The sequence below is a fragment of the Nycticebus coucang genome, chromosome 14 (assembly GCF_027406575.1).
Source record: "Nycticebus coucang isolate mNycCou1 chromosome 14, mNycCou1.pri, whole genome shotgun sequence".
NCBI lineage: Eukaryota > Metazoa > Chordata > Mammalia > Primates > Lorisidae > Nycticebus > Nycticebus coucang.
The window spans coordinates 59,409,641-59,425,499 of NC_069793.1; the positions used below are offsets into that span (position 1 = coordinate 59,409,641).

Here is a 15,859-nt window from a genome sequence, read left to right on the forward strand (position 1 = left end):
TTTTAGGTCCAATTCCAAGCTCTTTCACCTTCATAAAGAAAGAAGGCTTGGGAAGCCAAGGGCCTGATAGCCTCCAGTCTCTGTATCAAGTGAGTCCTCTTAGTTATTGCCATCTTTAGGGGCTAGGTGAGGAAACAGAACAACCTCCCTATTTCCTAGAAGAACATATCACCAGCTTCCCAATGTATCCCACTGTGAGTCTCTCCTAGGCTGAGGCACTTGCTAATACACAAGAGTGCAATCCATCCTCCCCATGGAAGATGAGACTGGATTAGACAAAGTTGTTTATCAGATTTCTCAGAGACCCAGGGATACCAACAACTGGGCCTCAACCTTATAGGAGTATGAAGTGACAAGAGGAGGGAAACCAAGATGGGTTAAGGAAGAAACAAAGAGTACAGTGCTCATGACCCCCACTTTCCACATGGAACTGCACAACAAGATCACTTCTCAGGGTGTGTGCTTATGTGAAATATTCATAGCAGAGTAGAAATCACAGTGTGAGCTGTGATATGGTAAGCAGAGGACCAGATATAATGCTTACAAGACCCTCACAGCTCCCAGTTAGCAGGGGATATGGAAGATAAAAGTTAACAGCAGTAGGCCTGGATGGGGGGTCCTGTGTTGAGAGGCAAGGGACCCTGAAGCAAAAGCTATGGGGGTGGCCAGCCTAAGGCAGAGACCGGATAAAGGATTCACTAAACCCCCAAAGATCTTCCCTGCCATCAGAAGTTCAGGCGGGGCTAAATCAGCAGAGGCAGAAACTCTAGGCCCCTTCTAGGCTTAGAGAACACATCCTGGCTCCACTAGCCCAGGACACAGCAGCATTAGAAGCAGCAATGTCAGGAGGGGAGAGAACAAATAAGGATATATTATATCAGCAAAAAAAGGAGCACACGCAGCCAGCAACCCTCCCCAGTGCCAGATAGTACCCTGGGGAGGACAAGGGAGCAGAGAACACTTAAGAATAAAAACAACGATAGGGAGATTAAAGATGGCGGCCCAGTAACAGATTCCCTGCAACTGGGAACAGCGAGTCTGGGGAGACAAGACTCCAGGCATCTCTGGCCGGTGGGATCTGCCTATAATCATCCTTTTGAGGATACAGGGAGCCAGCAAGGGACTTCTGGACCCCAAGAGTAGGTCAGAAACAGTGGAAAACTGGCAAGTGGTTGCATGTGTTCGATCAACCTAATCACGCCAGCAACCCGTAAGTACAAGCAGCAGTGAGACTGCAAACCGGAAAGGCCTTACCTGTGAACTGTTTCAGTGTTCTTGGACTTGGCACTCAATTGAACTGCCTTGGGGAGAGCTTGAGCAGGAGTGTGGAGAACTTTGGGCATTGTCTAGGGCCCCAGACTGAGCCACTGAGCTGGGCGCAAGCAGCCATTGTGAAAGAATTGCCCCGGCAAGCTCCGCCCACAGGGTCTCAGAGCAAGGCTTGGGTAGGTCAAACTAACCTACTGACTGAGCAGCCTAAAGGCAGGGACTGAGCTGCCTTACAGCCTTAATCCTTAGGGCCAGAGTGAGACGGTTTTGGCACACTGGAGCCTTAGGCTGTTGCTCTGGGTAGAGTGCCGTGACGTCACAGCTCATAGCAACCTCAAACTCCTGGGCTTGGCGCCGCCCAGACCTCCATAAGAGCTGTGCAGCGACCCCCGACCAGTGACCGCACCCACCGGGCCTCCGCATTCTCTGACCAGGAACTGCGGGAGCCACGCAACCCTGTGTCCCCCCTCCTATGTCCTCCCAGCTTGCACACTAGCCCGTTCATCTGGACAGGGACTCTGGTAGCTGCATGCCCTTTGGAGCCCTCCCTGCCTCTGCAGAGCTCTTCTCCTGGCCAGAGACAGCTGGAGCCTTGGGCTCTCTGTGCCAAAGTCACTGGGCGCCTGGCACTCCCAGAACCGTGCGCACCACCCTCAGCCCTGTTGCTGGATCCAGGTGTGTCACAAACCGGAGCTGCTTCCACAACCAGAACTCCCTAGCTGGAGCAGCCCCAGAGGAACTACACAGGGTCACTCCCTACAAAGATCCAGCAACAATAGAGTGATCCCTCTGGGGTCTAATCTTGGAGAGACACCTCCCCAACTCTGAGGACAGCTAGAGGCAATGGTGAAAAACAATCATGAGGTGAAATCAACAGAAAAACTCTGGCAATATGAATAATCAGAGTAGATCAACTCCCCCAAAGATCAATGGGGCAGAAACAGCACAAGACCCCATGCACAAACAAATACCTGAGATGTCAGAAATTGAATTCAGGATCTGGATAGAAAATAAGATCGAAATAGAGTTCCAAAAGTTATCTCAAGAATTCAACGGATTCAAAGACCAAATGACCAAAGATTTCGACACATTGAGACAAGAAGTTGCATCCCTCAAAGATCTGAGAAACACAGTAGAATCCCTCAGTAACAGAATGGAGCAAGCAGAAGAAAGGATTTCTGACATTGAAGACAAAGCTTTCGAATGCTCCCAAACCCTCAAAGAAGAGGAGAAATGGAGAGCAAAAACAGACCACTCTCTCAGAGAGCTCTCAGATAATTTGAAGAAAACCAATATTCGTCTTATAGGGATCCCAGAAAGTGACAAAGTGGCTTCACAAGGCACAGAGTCTCTTCTCCATGAGATTATGAAGGAGAACTTTCCAGACATGCCAAGAGATTCCAAAATTCAGATAGCAGACAGTTTCAGAACTCCAGCATGACTCAACCCAAATAAGACATCCCCCAGACACATCATAATCAATTTCACTAAAGTTAATATGAAGGAGAAAATTCTGAAAGCTGCCAGACGAAAGAAAACCATTACCTACAAGGGGAAGAATATCAGAATAACTGCAGATCTCTCTGCTGAAACCTTTCAAGCTAGAAGAGAATGGTCATCGACTTTTAATCTCCTAAAACAAAACAACATTCAACCTGTACCCAGTTAAACTGAGCTTCATTTATGACAGAGAAATTAAATACTTCAACGACATTCACATGTTGAAGAAATTTGCCACAACTAAATCAGCTCTCTAGGACATTCTTAGACCTATCCTCCATAAAGACCCGCATAATTCTCCACCACAAAAGTAAACCCACCCAAAAAATTTTTGATCAAATTCCAACTTCCACAGTCACAAAAGGATTAAAAATGTCCACCGGTCTCTCGAAAGGCTTACCAATACTCTCAATTAATGTGAATGGTTTAAATTGTCCTCTAAAGAGGCATAGGTTGGCGGACTGGATACAGAAACTCAAGCCAGATATCTGCTGCATCCAAGAATCGCATCTTACATTAAAAGACAGATATAGACTCAAGGAGAAGGGATGGTCATCTATATTCCAGGCAAATGGAAAGCAGAAAAAAGCAGGCATTGCAATCCTGTTCGCAGACACAATAGGCTTTAAACCAACCAAAATAATTAAGGATAAGGATGGACACTTCATATTTGTTAAAGCTAATACTCAATACAATGAGATCTCAATTATTAATATTTATGCACCCAACCACAACGCACCTCAATTTATAAGAGAAACTCTAACAGACATGAGCAACTCGATTTCCTCCACTTCCATAGTAGTTGGAGATTTTAACACCCCTTTAGCAGTCCTGGATAGATCCTCCAAAAAGAAGTTAAGCAAAGAAATTTTAGATTTAAACTCAACCATTCAACATCTGGACTGAACAGACATCTACAGAACATTTCATCCCAAAAAAACTGAATACACATTCTTCTCATCAGCCCACAGAACATACTCCAAAATCGACCACATCCTAGGCCACAAATATAACCTCAGCAAATCTAAAAAATAGAAATTATTCCTTGCATCTTCTCAGACCATCATGAAATAAAAGTTGAACTAAATAACAACAGGAACCTGCATATCCATACAAAAACATGGAAGCTAAACAACCTTATGCTGAAGGATACATGGGTTATAGATGAGATTAAGAAGGAAATCACCATATTTTTGGAACAAAACAACAATCAAGACACGAATTACCAGAACCTCTGGGATACTGCAAAGGCAGTCCTAAGAGGGAAATTTATAGCACTGCAAGCCTTCCTCAAGAAAACGGAAAGAGAGGAAGTCAATAACTTAATAGAACACCTCAAGCAACTGGAGAAAGAAGAACACTTCAACCCCAAACGCAGCAAAAGAAAAGAAATAACTAAAATCAGAGCAGAATTAAATGAAATTGAAAACAAAAGAATTATACAACAGATCAATAAATCCAAAAGCTGGTTTTTTGAAAAGATCAATAAAATAGATAAACCTTTGGCCAACCTAACCAGGAAAAAAAGAGTAAAATCTCTAATTTCATCAATCAGAAATGGTAATGATGAAATAACAACAGACCCCTCAGAAATTAAAAAAAATCCTTAACGAACCACAAGAAACTCTACTCTCACAAATATGAAAATCTGAAAGAAATCCATCAATACCTGGAAGCATGCCACCTACCAAGACTTAGCCAGAACGAAGTGGAAATGTTGAACAGACCTATATCAAGTTCTGAAATAACATCAACTATACAAAATCTCCCTAAAAAGAAAAGCCCAGGACCAGATGGCTTTATGTCAGAATTCTACCAAACATTTAAAGAAGAACTAGTACCTATACTACTAAACCTCTTCCAAAATACAGAAAAAGAAGGAATATTACCCAGCACATTCTACGAAGCAAACATCACTTTGATCTCCAAACCAGGGAAAGACCCAACAAGAAAAGAAAATTATAGACCAATATCACTAATGAATATAGATGTTAAAGTACTCAATAAGATCCTAACAAACAGAATCAAACAACACATCAAAAAAATTATACACCATGACCAAGTCGGATTTATCCCAGGGTCTCAAGGCTGGTTCAATATATGTAAATCTATAAATGTAATTCAACACATAAACAAACTTAAAAATAAAGACCATATGATTCTTTCAATTGATGCAGAAAAAGCTTTTGATAATATCCAGCATCCCTTCATGTTCAGAGCACTTAAGAAAATCGGTATAGAAGGGACATTTCTTAAACTAATAGAGGCCACCTACAGCAAATCCACAGCCAATATCATATTGAATGGAGTTAAATTGAAATCATTTCCAGTTAGATCAGGAACCAGGCAAGGTTGCCCATTGTCTCCATTGCCCTTTAACATTGTAATGGAACTTTTAGCCATCTCAATTAGGGAAGAAAAGGCGATCAAGGGTATCCACATAGGGTCAGAAGAGATCAAACTTTCACTCTTCGCAGATGATATGATCGTACATCTGGAAAACACTAGGGATTCTACTACAAAACTTTTAGAAGTGATCAAGGAATATAGCCATGTCTCAGGCTACAAAATCAACACCCATAAATCTGTAGCCTTTATATATACCAACAATAACCAAGCCGAACAAACAGTCAAGGACTCTATTCCTTTCACAGTAGTGCCAAAGAAGATGAAATATTTGGGAGTATACCTAACAAAGGACGTGAAAGATCTCTACAAAGAGAACTATGAAACTCTAACAAAAGAAACAGCCGAAGATGTTAACAGATGGAAAAATATACCATGCTCATGGCTGGGAAGAATCAACATTGTTAAAATGTCCATACTGCCCAAAGCAATATATAACTTTAATGCAATTCCTATTAAAGCTCCATTGTCATACTTTAAAGATCTTGAAAAAATAATACTTTGTTTTATACGGAATCAGAAAAAACCTCGAATAGCCAAAATATTACTGAGCAATAAAAACAAAGCAGGAGGAATGACGCTACCAGACCTGAGACTGTACTATAAATCCATAGTGATCAAAACAGCATGTTACTGGCACAAAAGCAGAGAAGTAGATGTCTGGAACAGAATAGAGAACCAAGAGATGGATCCAGCTACTTACCCTTATTTGATCTTTGACAAGCCAATTAAAAACATTCAGTGGGGAAAAGATTCCCTATTTAACAAATGGTGCTGGGTAAACTGGCTGGCAACCTGTAGAAGATTGAAACTGGACCCACACCTTTCACCATTAACTAAGATAGACTCTCACTGGATAAAAGATTTAAACTTAAGACATGAAACTATAAAAATACTTGAAGAAAGTGCAGGGAAAACTCTTGAAGGAATCGGCCTGGGTGAATATTTTATGAGGAGGACTCCCCAGGCAATTGAAGCAGTATCAAAAATACACTACTGGGACCTGATCAAACTAAAAAGCTTCTGCACAGCCAAGAACATAGTGAGTAAAGCAAGCAGACAGCCCTCAGAATGGGAGAAAATATTTGCAGGTTATACCTCTGATAAAGGTCTAATAACCAGAATCCACAGAGAACTCAAATTTATTAGCAAGAGAAGAACACGTGACCCCATTTCAGGGTGGGCAAGGGACTTGAAGAGAAACTTCTCTAAAGAAGACCGATGCAAAATCTACAAACACATGAAAAAAAGCTCATCATCCTTAATCATCAGAGAAATGCAAATCAAAACTACTCTGAGATATCACCTAACCCCAGTAAGAGTAGCCCACATAACAAAATCCCAAAACCAAAAATGTTGGCGTGGATGTGGAGGAAAGGGCATACTTCTACACTGCTGGTGGGAATGCCCACTAATACGTTCCTTCTGGAAGGATATTTGGAGAATACTTAGAGACCTAAAAATAGACCTGCCATTCGATCCTATAATTCCTTTACTAGGTTTATACCCAGAAGACCAAAAGTCACAATATAACAAAGACATCTGTACCAGAATGTTTATTGCAGCCCAATTCATAATTGCTAAGTCATGGAAGAAGCCCAAGTGCCCATCGACCCACGAATGGACTAGTAAATTGTAGTACATGTATACCATGGAATACTATGCAGCCTTAAAGAAAGATGGAGACTTTACCTCTTTCATGTTTACATGGATGGAGCTGGAACATATTCTTCTTAGCAAAGTATCTCAGGAATGGAAGAAAAAGTATCCAGTGTACTCAGCTCTGCTTTCACATGAAGACTATAACCCAACTATAGCACAAGACTATGGGGAAAGGGCCAAGGAAGGGAAAGGGAGGGGGAGGTTTTGGTGGAGGGAGGGTAATGGGTGGGGCCACATCTATGGTGCATCTTAGAATGGGTACAGGCGATTGCACTAATGTACACAGCTATGATTTAACAATAAAAAAAAAAAAAGAATAAAAACAACCCAGAACTGTAGTATAAATTTTCAATTAACCAAATACCCAAAATAGATCAAATTAGACCCCAAGTCACTGCTTTAAATGAAAAATGCTTTCTTTAATTGGGAAAGTTTAGTTCTTCTTTGTAGGATAAATTTTGACTCTCCATGTATGCAGAGATGAGGCAGCCTAGGTTCCCAGGAATTTCTGCAAAGAAACTGAGCTGAGAAACATGAGGAACAGGCTGAGATTTTTCTCAATCATGTTTGGACTTTAAGCTATCTCTACACCACAAGAATAGAAAGTGTCACGTGATGGGAATATGATTCCCAAGAAATATAGGATATGAGCATAGCCAAAACAGAGAGGCTGCCCTCTGTAGTGATAGGACCTTTGATAGCAAAGGGAAGGCCTGGGACCTGGAGCTTTGGAAGCCTCCACAGGTCTAATGAGGGGACTACACCAAAAGTTCTAGGCCCAAGACAGGCCATGTAGATAGCTATAAGGCAGGAGGAAAGAGAGGAGGGCAGACGAGCAGCACTCACCCATCTCTGCCTGTACATTTTGGCAGCTCAGCAGCAGCAACTTGCCTTTCGTGAGAAACTTAACAGGCATATTGGAGACACGCTCCTGCCAATCATGCAAGTTGTTCACCAGCTTTACATACTCCTTGATAGGACTGTTTCTTATTTCTTCCAACTTCTGAGGCCCCCAGGATAGCAGGAATTTATAAATGGTTACTATCCAGTCATGTTTCTTGTAGAATTCCTGCACCTCCTGTAGGACACCCTAAGGGTAGACAAGGTGTTGAGGACGGAGGTGGTGGTTATGATAGGACCTGGTGGGCAGCATCCCACTCATTAAACTTCTGTTCTTACCTTCATCAGCACCTGTTGCATAGTCAGTGCCTGCTGGATTTGAAGGTTGTTGTCCAGGTCTTTCTGAAGCTGCTCATAATTGGTGGGCAAGAACTGGCCCCGCAGCCGGTACCCACGGACTTCCAGGGCACCAGTAATTGGCTGAGACTTCCAGGGCCACACAAATCCTATACTTGGACCACAGAAGAGACGCACGGCGTAGCTGGGCTGGCCCTGGAACTTGGGTATCAGGAACTCTGTGTTCAAGTCCTCCTCTTCATCTTCTTCTAATGGAGCATATGCCATAATTATCCATGAGTGCCTTCCAGAGCCCCCACACAACCTCTCACTACACCCCAAGTATGCAGAAAAATTTCACACACACACACACCCTTTCTCTGCTCATAAATAAGTTCACACATACATCTCTATCACAAATACAGTATACCAGATCCATGGAAGCAATTTATTAGCTATAGTTCCAACGTAGAGAATAGAATTTACTCTAGCCAGTATAAGCAGGAAGGAAATTATTATAGAATATTAAATAGGCTGCAGAATAATTAGAAGCAATGAAAAACAAAAATGCTCTAGGCTGAGCATCTAGGGCTCTGTGCTGACAAATTGGGATGTCACTGCCACACCATCAGCTACAAATCATACCGCCTCTGCGCTACAGAATCAATGGTACATATTCTGCTTCTTTCCCCCATGTAAATCAATTCTGGATTAAAATCTCCTGTAGATATAACTGGTGAATCCTAAATCATACATGACACCTGTCCCATTGGTTCTACATTCAAAATATACCCAGAATTCTCAGTTCTCACCACATCCACCACCATCTGCCTTTCTTCTCCCAGCCCAACTCACCATCATCTCTCACTGCATTATCGCAGTGCCCTTCTAACATTTCTCCCTGCTTTGGTCCTTGCTTCCTATACCTTACGGTTTCTGCATTACAAAAGAACAAGAATGATGCTTTAAAACTAATGCCAGCAGGGATTCTGATAAGATGATGACTATGACAGCATAGGTCTGAAATCGCTCCCTATTTCCACATAAAAATGACAGAGCAGTTAGACAGGAAAACAAAAAATCCACAGATTACATTTTTAACAAAGTGGGGACAAGGGATCTTCACAAGTCCTAAAATACAAATGGATGGAGACAAGCCACCTGCAATCTCAAGACCCACATCATGTTTACATGGATGGAGCTGGAACATATTCTTCTTAGTAAAGTATCCCAAGAATGGAAGAAAAAATACCCAATGTACACAGCCCTACTATGAAACTAATTTGGGACTCTCACATGAAAGCTATAACCCAGCTACAACTTAACAATAGGGGGAAGTGGGAAAGGGGGTGGGGTGGGTAGAGGGAGGGGAATCGGTGGGAGCACACCTGTGGTGCATATTATAGGGGTATTTGCGAAACTTGGTAAATGTAGAATGTAAATGTTTTGGCACAGTAACTGAGATAACGCCGGAAAGGCTATGTTAACCACTGTGATAAAAATGTGTCAAATGGTTTATGAAGTGAGTGTATGATGCCCCATAATCATATCATTGTATACAGTTATGATTTAATAAAAAAAATTAAAAAAAAAAAAAAAAAAGACCCACATCATATTGCTGTTAATGAGGAAGGGAACAGGGGAACCATGAGGTACCATACAGACCAGAGAGCAGGGAAATGGAGGTTTTGTATTTTTTGTAACAACCTGGACAGATTTGAAAAACTTTCTCTTAAAGGAAGTATCACAAGAATATAAAAACAAGCATCACATGTACTCAGCACTAACCAGTAGATTAACAGTTACATGCTCACATGAGAGAAAAACTTCAATTAAATTCAAGTAGAGTGCAGAAGGGAAAGGGGGTGGGTAAATTCCTACCCAACAGGTACACTGTGTGAGTATACTGCACACTTCCTGGGTGAAGGATGCAACTACAACTTGGACTTTAACCTTACAGAAGCAAACTATGTAATCTAATCATGTATCCCCATATTAACTGACATTTTTTTAAAAATTGAAGCATATAATTGAAAAATATTCCCTTTTTGCTTACTATCCAGTCATGGATAGTTTTGAGTTAGGATTATTCTTATTAATTAATCTGAAAGGAACTCACACATGCAGGTCCATATAATATCTACTTATAGCCAAATGCAAGGATAGCTGAAGACTGCAATATCTACAACATCTATAACATTGATGTTGCAATCTTCAGCTATCATCCTAGCTAACATCCACACCATTCTAAGATGATCTGCCATTACCTAGAGCTAAAAGCAGTTACTTTGCACCATGACCCATCCCCCTTACCATGGCTATGGATGCATGAATCAATCTATAGGATAAGCTAAATCAATTATACTCCTTTTTGAAAATTTGGACTAGTCTTATGGACAGAAAAACTTAACTGAAACATCATACAGAGGCAAGGATAAAGTCGGTGCTATAAAATGTCTAAGTCATTTGAAAGCAATAGTTATAAGGGAGCAGAAAGTCCAAAGGAAGAAGAGATAGCTGCTCTCAAGAAACAAGGAAATTGGGACAATGCACAGAAAGAAGAGGTGAAAGGATAAGCAGCAATTTGAGAGACAAGCTCTCCTGACTTTCTAGTTTCAGTTTCTGTGAATGTTGGTTCTGTTACTTTCTTTTCTGCCTTTGAATTTTTTTTCTCTGCTTTTGAATTTATTATAGTAGCTGTTTCATGAGCTCCAAAATATAAGATGAGATTGAAGAACAGTAATTCCAGGTGCCAAGACCCCTGAGAGTACTCAGGCAATAAAGTACTTAGTCAATTCAAGTGTAATTCCAAGCAATGGAAAGAAAGCTAGCCTAGTTTTAATACAATGTGATGAAAAAAAAACAAAAAACAATAAAACAAAACAAAATAGGTATCACTAATAACTTCATAGCCAAGGTAAGAGTAAAGTTTGCTTATGATAAGAAATACGTGGAAGAAAAAGTAACCAATGTACTCAGTACTCTTATAAAATGTGTATAATCACCCACACTTTCATATGAAAGATAAAACACAACTATAGGCCAGGTTGTGGGCTATAGGAGGGAGATGGGAGGGGAGGAGGAAAACCAGATGGAAGGAGGGGAAACGGGGGACCTCACCTATGGTGCATATTGCAAGGGTACATGTCAAATCTATTAAGTATAGAGTATAAAAGTCTTAACACAATAATTGAGTAAGTGAGGTGAAGGCTACGTTGTTAACCAGTTTGATGTTAAGCATTCCAAATTGTATATAAAATCAGGACATTGTACCCCATAAATGCATTAATGTACACGGTTATGATTTAATTTTAAAAATAAGAAATGTGATATCAACTAAATAAAAAAGCATAAATTATCTGTCATTTTTGAGGAATTCAAGAATTTACTTAAAACAGTCATGTATCACTATAATACATATATGTAAATATGGTGTTGTATTTTTAAATATTGATCCAACTTTGACAGGCCTAAAACATATAGTTCTTTACTATACGTGAGCTCCAAAATATAAGATGAGACTGCTATAAAATGCCACACAGAGCAAATCTTGTCAACCATATTTATACAACTCTTCATTTCATCAAAGTTTCTCATAGAGCAGCAAGAAAAAAAGAAAACATCTTTCTTTCCCTCTCATCTATAAACCCACTCACTGCCAAGCTGCTTCCTTCTGAGCTTCCTCTTTCTCATCATACTGCTCATACCTAACATTTCTAAAAACTCCTCCCTGACATGCACAACCCCCGCTTAAAAAAAAATACAGTAATCACAATTTTCATTCTTTGCATTGTATCTCTAAGCTAACTTCACACTACTCCAACCAAAGTGTACATCAAAAGATTAAATAACAAAACGTAGACAAGCATGTCTCTTTTCAATGTAACATTTATTTTACCACAAGTATCAAAAGATACTCTGATTTTATTAGAATACTGTCACATTAAATTTAATATAAGAATTCTATAAGGTAATAGCTTTGAACTTGACACATAAAAGATGAAGAAAGTATTTTCTCAGTTTTAACTAAAGAAAATTTCTGATAAGATTGTAAGACATCAGATAGTAATATTAATAGTCTTTTTTGGCCATAAAATATTATCTGGAAAATGTAGGAGAAAACAGCTTAAGACTGCAGGATATGGCATAGCCATTTTATTAATAATATATTGAGTATTCTTTTATTGACTAGAACCTAGTCAATGATCAAGTTTCTCCTCTAAAGGAGTTTATTTTTCATACAAGTTCTGACAATTAAGTTCATGAACTTGCCACCATGCACTTACACTGCAACACTGTACAAACAACTTGGTAAAATGTTCATAACCTGGGTGGTGCCCGTAGCTTAGTGAGTAGGGCACCAACCACATACACTGAGGCTGGAGGGTTCGAATCCAGCCCAGGCCAGCTAAAACAACAACGACAACAAAGATAGCCAGGTGTTGTGGCAGGCACCTGTAGTACCAGCTACTTGGGAGGCTGAGGCAAGAGAATCACTTGAGCCCAAGATTTTGAGGTTGCTATGAGCTGTGACACCATGGCACTCTACCCAGGGCAATAGCTTGAGACTCTGTCTCAAAAAAAAAAAAAAAAAAAAGTGGGGCGGCACCTGTGGCTTAAAGGAGTAGGGCACTGACCCCATATACTGAAGGTGGAGGCCGGCCAAAAAAACAAGTGTTCATACCTTGGTATATCACTGTCTTACAGCTGTGATCATGCTGATATATGGTGGTTTCTTTTTGAGTGGCATTCATCATCGTTGTTGCATGTTTTTGTGTTCCATTGTGAAAATGTTGGGAACATGAACTAGAGCAATGAACGAACATTAAACTTCTTGTTAAATTTGGCAAGAATGGAAGTGAAATCAAGGACGTGTTGGTCCAAGAAAATGGCAGTGTACAAATGGATTAAACGTTTTTCTAAGGGGAGAGAAATCTGATGAAGACAGGTCAGGGTGGCAAATAATGAACAAAACTGACAAAAACATTCCAAAAATTCCTCTATTATGAACTGCTGTGCTGATGCCAGAAAAAAAAAACAAATATTTAAAAAAATTCTTCTAATTGCATGTCAAAATCATCAGCTGTGAAAAGCATAGCAGACCAAGTAAACATTGACAGAGAAACAAAAAAATCTTAACTGAAGATCTTGGCATGAGAAAGGTGTGTGCAAAAATGGTCCAAAGGAGCTCACTGAAGAACAAAAGCAAAATAGAGTCAAAGTTTGCCAAGACCTTTTGGAAATGCAAGATGATGTTTTGGGCCATGTTATCACTAGTGTACCAATATGACCCTGAAACAAAGCATCAAAGTACACAATGGAAGTCAGCCAATTCTCCACAGCCATAAAAGCTCCATCACTCCAAATCCAGAGTCAAAAAATGCTGCTAACATTTTTTCGTATCAGAGAGGCTGTTTGTTATGAATTTGTACCAACTGGACAAAAGCTAACCAAGTTTACTATTTGCAAGTGCTGAAAAGGCTATGTGAAAAAGTTAGACAAAAACAACCTGGATGGCTCCATGACCGTAGCACAGTGGTTAAGGCACCAGCCACACACAATGAGGCTGACTGGTTAGAACCCAGCCTGGGCCAGCTAAACAACAATGACAACAACAACAACAAAAAAATAGCTGGGCATTGTGGCGGGCACCTGTAGTCCCGGCTACTTGGGATGCTGAGGCAAAAGAATTGCTTAAGCCCAAGAGTTTGCAGTTGCTGTGAGCTGTGATGCTACAGTCTACTAAGGGGGACATATTGAGACTCTGTCTCAAAAAAAAGAAAACAACCTCAACTTTTCACCAACAACTCACGTCTCTTGTATCACAAAAATGCATCAGCTCAGTGCTCCCTCACTGTCTGTGAGGGAGTCTTTTAACCAGTAAACAAATATCTGTACTGGAACCCACTCCCTACCCTATTCACCTGGCCCCCCAATGGCTTTTTTCTTTACCCAAAGATAAAGGAAATATTGAAACGAAGACATTTTGATGACATTCAAGGTATCAAGGGTAATACAACAACAGCTCTGATAGCCACTCCAGACAAAGAGTTCCAAAGTTACTTTGAAGGGTGAACTAGGTGCTGGGCCTGGTGCATAGCTTTCCAAGGGGAATATTTCAAAGGTGACCTCAGTGGTAAGTGTATTCAGCAATAAGGAGTGTAGCACTGTTCCTAGTATGAATTGGCAAACTTAATTATCATATCTCATATTCTTGTATGTTATGTAGAGAAGTAATGAAATAATTTTTTGATTAAAGTGCCATACAAATTTTGACTCATTTAAGTAAAAGATTTCTCAGTTGGATGTACGTTTCTTAAAGACTACTAGTAGTGTTTTAACTGCTGCATATTTACCTTTATTGAAAATTTACTTCATTTTTCTTAAAGAACTTATGTACAATCATAAATCAGAACTTTGGTTCTGGTCTTCCCATGACATTTATCTGATTTTCCATGTAGATCTGTTTTCTTTATAATTTGTTGAAAAGTTTATAGAATGGTACTATGAATGTCCTTATCCACTTGCCTAGAGTCAATAATTATTAACATTTTGCCACATTCCTTTATCTATTTTTGTCTTTTTTTCCCCTAAACCTTTTGAAATTAAGATGTATACATCACAACATTCACCCTAAACACATCAGTCCCTGATGTTCTTTCTTTCTTTGTTTTTTTTTTTTGTAGAGACAGTTTCACTTTATTGCCCTCAGTAAAGTGCCGTGGCATCACACAGCTCACAGCAACCTCCAACTCCTGGGTTTAGGCGATTCTCCTGCTTCAGCCTTCCGAGTAGCTGGGACTACACGTGCCCGCCACAACGCCTGACTATTTTTGTTGTTGTTGCAGTTTGGCCGGGGCTGGGTTTGAACCCGCCACCCTCGGTATATGGGGCCGGCGCCCTGCTCACTGAGCCACAGGCGCCGCCCATTTTTTTTTTTTTTTTTTTTGAGACAGAGTCTCGAGCTGTTGCCCTGGGTAGAGTGCTGTGGCGTCATAGCTCACAGCAACGTCCAACTCTTGGGCTCCAGCAATCTTCTTGCCTTAGTTTTCCTATTTTTTAATAGAGACGGGATCTTGATTTTGCTCAGGCTGGTCTAGAACTTGTGAACTCAAGCAATCCACCCGCCTTGGCCTCCCAGAGTGCTACAACTACAGGCGTGAGCCACTGCATCTGGCCATGCTGTTCTTTTAAAAGTGGAACAGACAACCTAAGATAATGCAGGTGCAAATTATGTTTTACTAGGGCTTAGAATAAAAATTCAAGGTTTTTTTTAACCATTCAAAAAATATTACAGGTATTCATAACATGTATTGGTATAGCACGTAATGAAAAAATATTGTGAAATATCTGATTTATCTAAGTCTTTAATATTCATAACAGTAAGAAGGTACTATCTGCAGCATGTATTACTAAGTGCTAAGCACTGCACTAGACACGTTATTTTTTTAAAGCTTAGGTATTTCTTTCCCACTTTGCAGATTTGTAATGTTATATATCTGACTACCAAACTTTCTTCTTTCCACTGCACTATGTAAAACAAGTGTCAATAGTCTCCATTACCCTAAATACATTGGAGGAAAAATGTTCAGAAACTGGTGTAATTCGTAAAAGACACAGGGTCCTTTCAATAAAGTTTTCCTCCTTGTCACCTATTTCCTAAAATTATCTTTGTATCTTTAAATCATCTTAATGAATACATACCAGTTGATTGAGAAAATTAAAAAGCATTGACTTGTCAAATGTGACAAATGTATGTAATGATTTTATTGATAACCAATGATAATTGGTAACCATAAAAGATCTCAATAATACTAAGAAATTACTCTATATGAAATAAAAAGGA

General features: G+C 40.1%; 1 protein-coding gene across 1 annotated transcript in view; it reads right to left on the reverse strand.

Moving 5' to 3' along the window:
- Positions 1 to 15,859, reverse strand: part of DNHD1 (dynein heavy chain domain 1) — an 87,095-nt gene that overhangs the window by 45,449 nt on the left and 25,787 nt on the right. Inside the window, 2 exon segments of the mRNA XM_053560557.1 lie at positions 7,684 to 7,927; positions 8,017 to 8,282. Coding sequence (XP_053416532.1) covers positions 7,684 to 7,927; positions 8,017 to 8,282 — 510 coding nt within the window.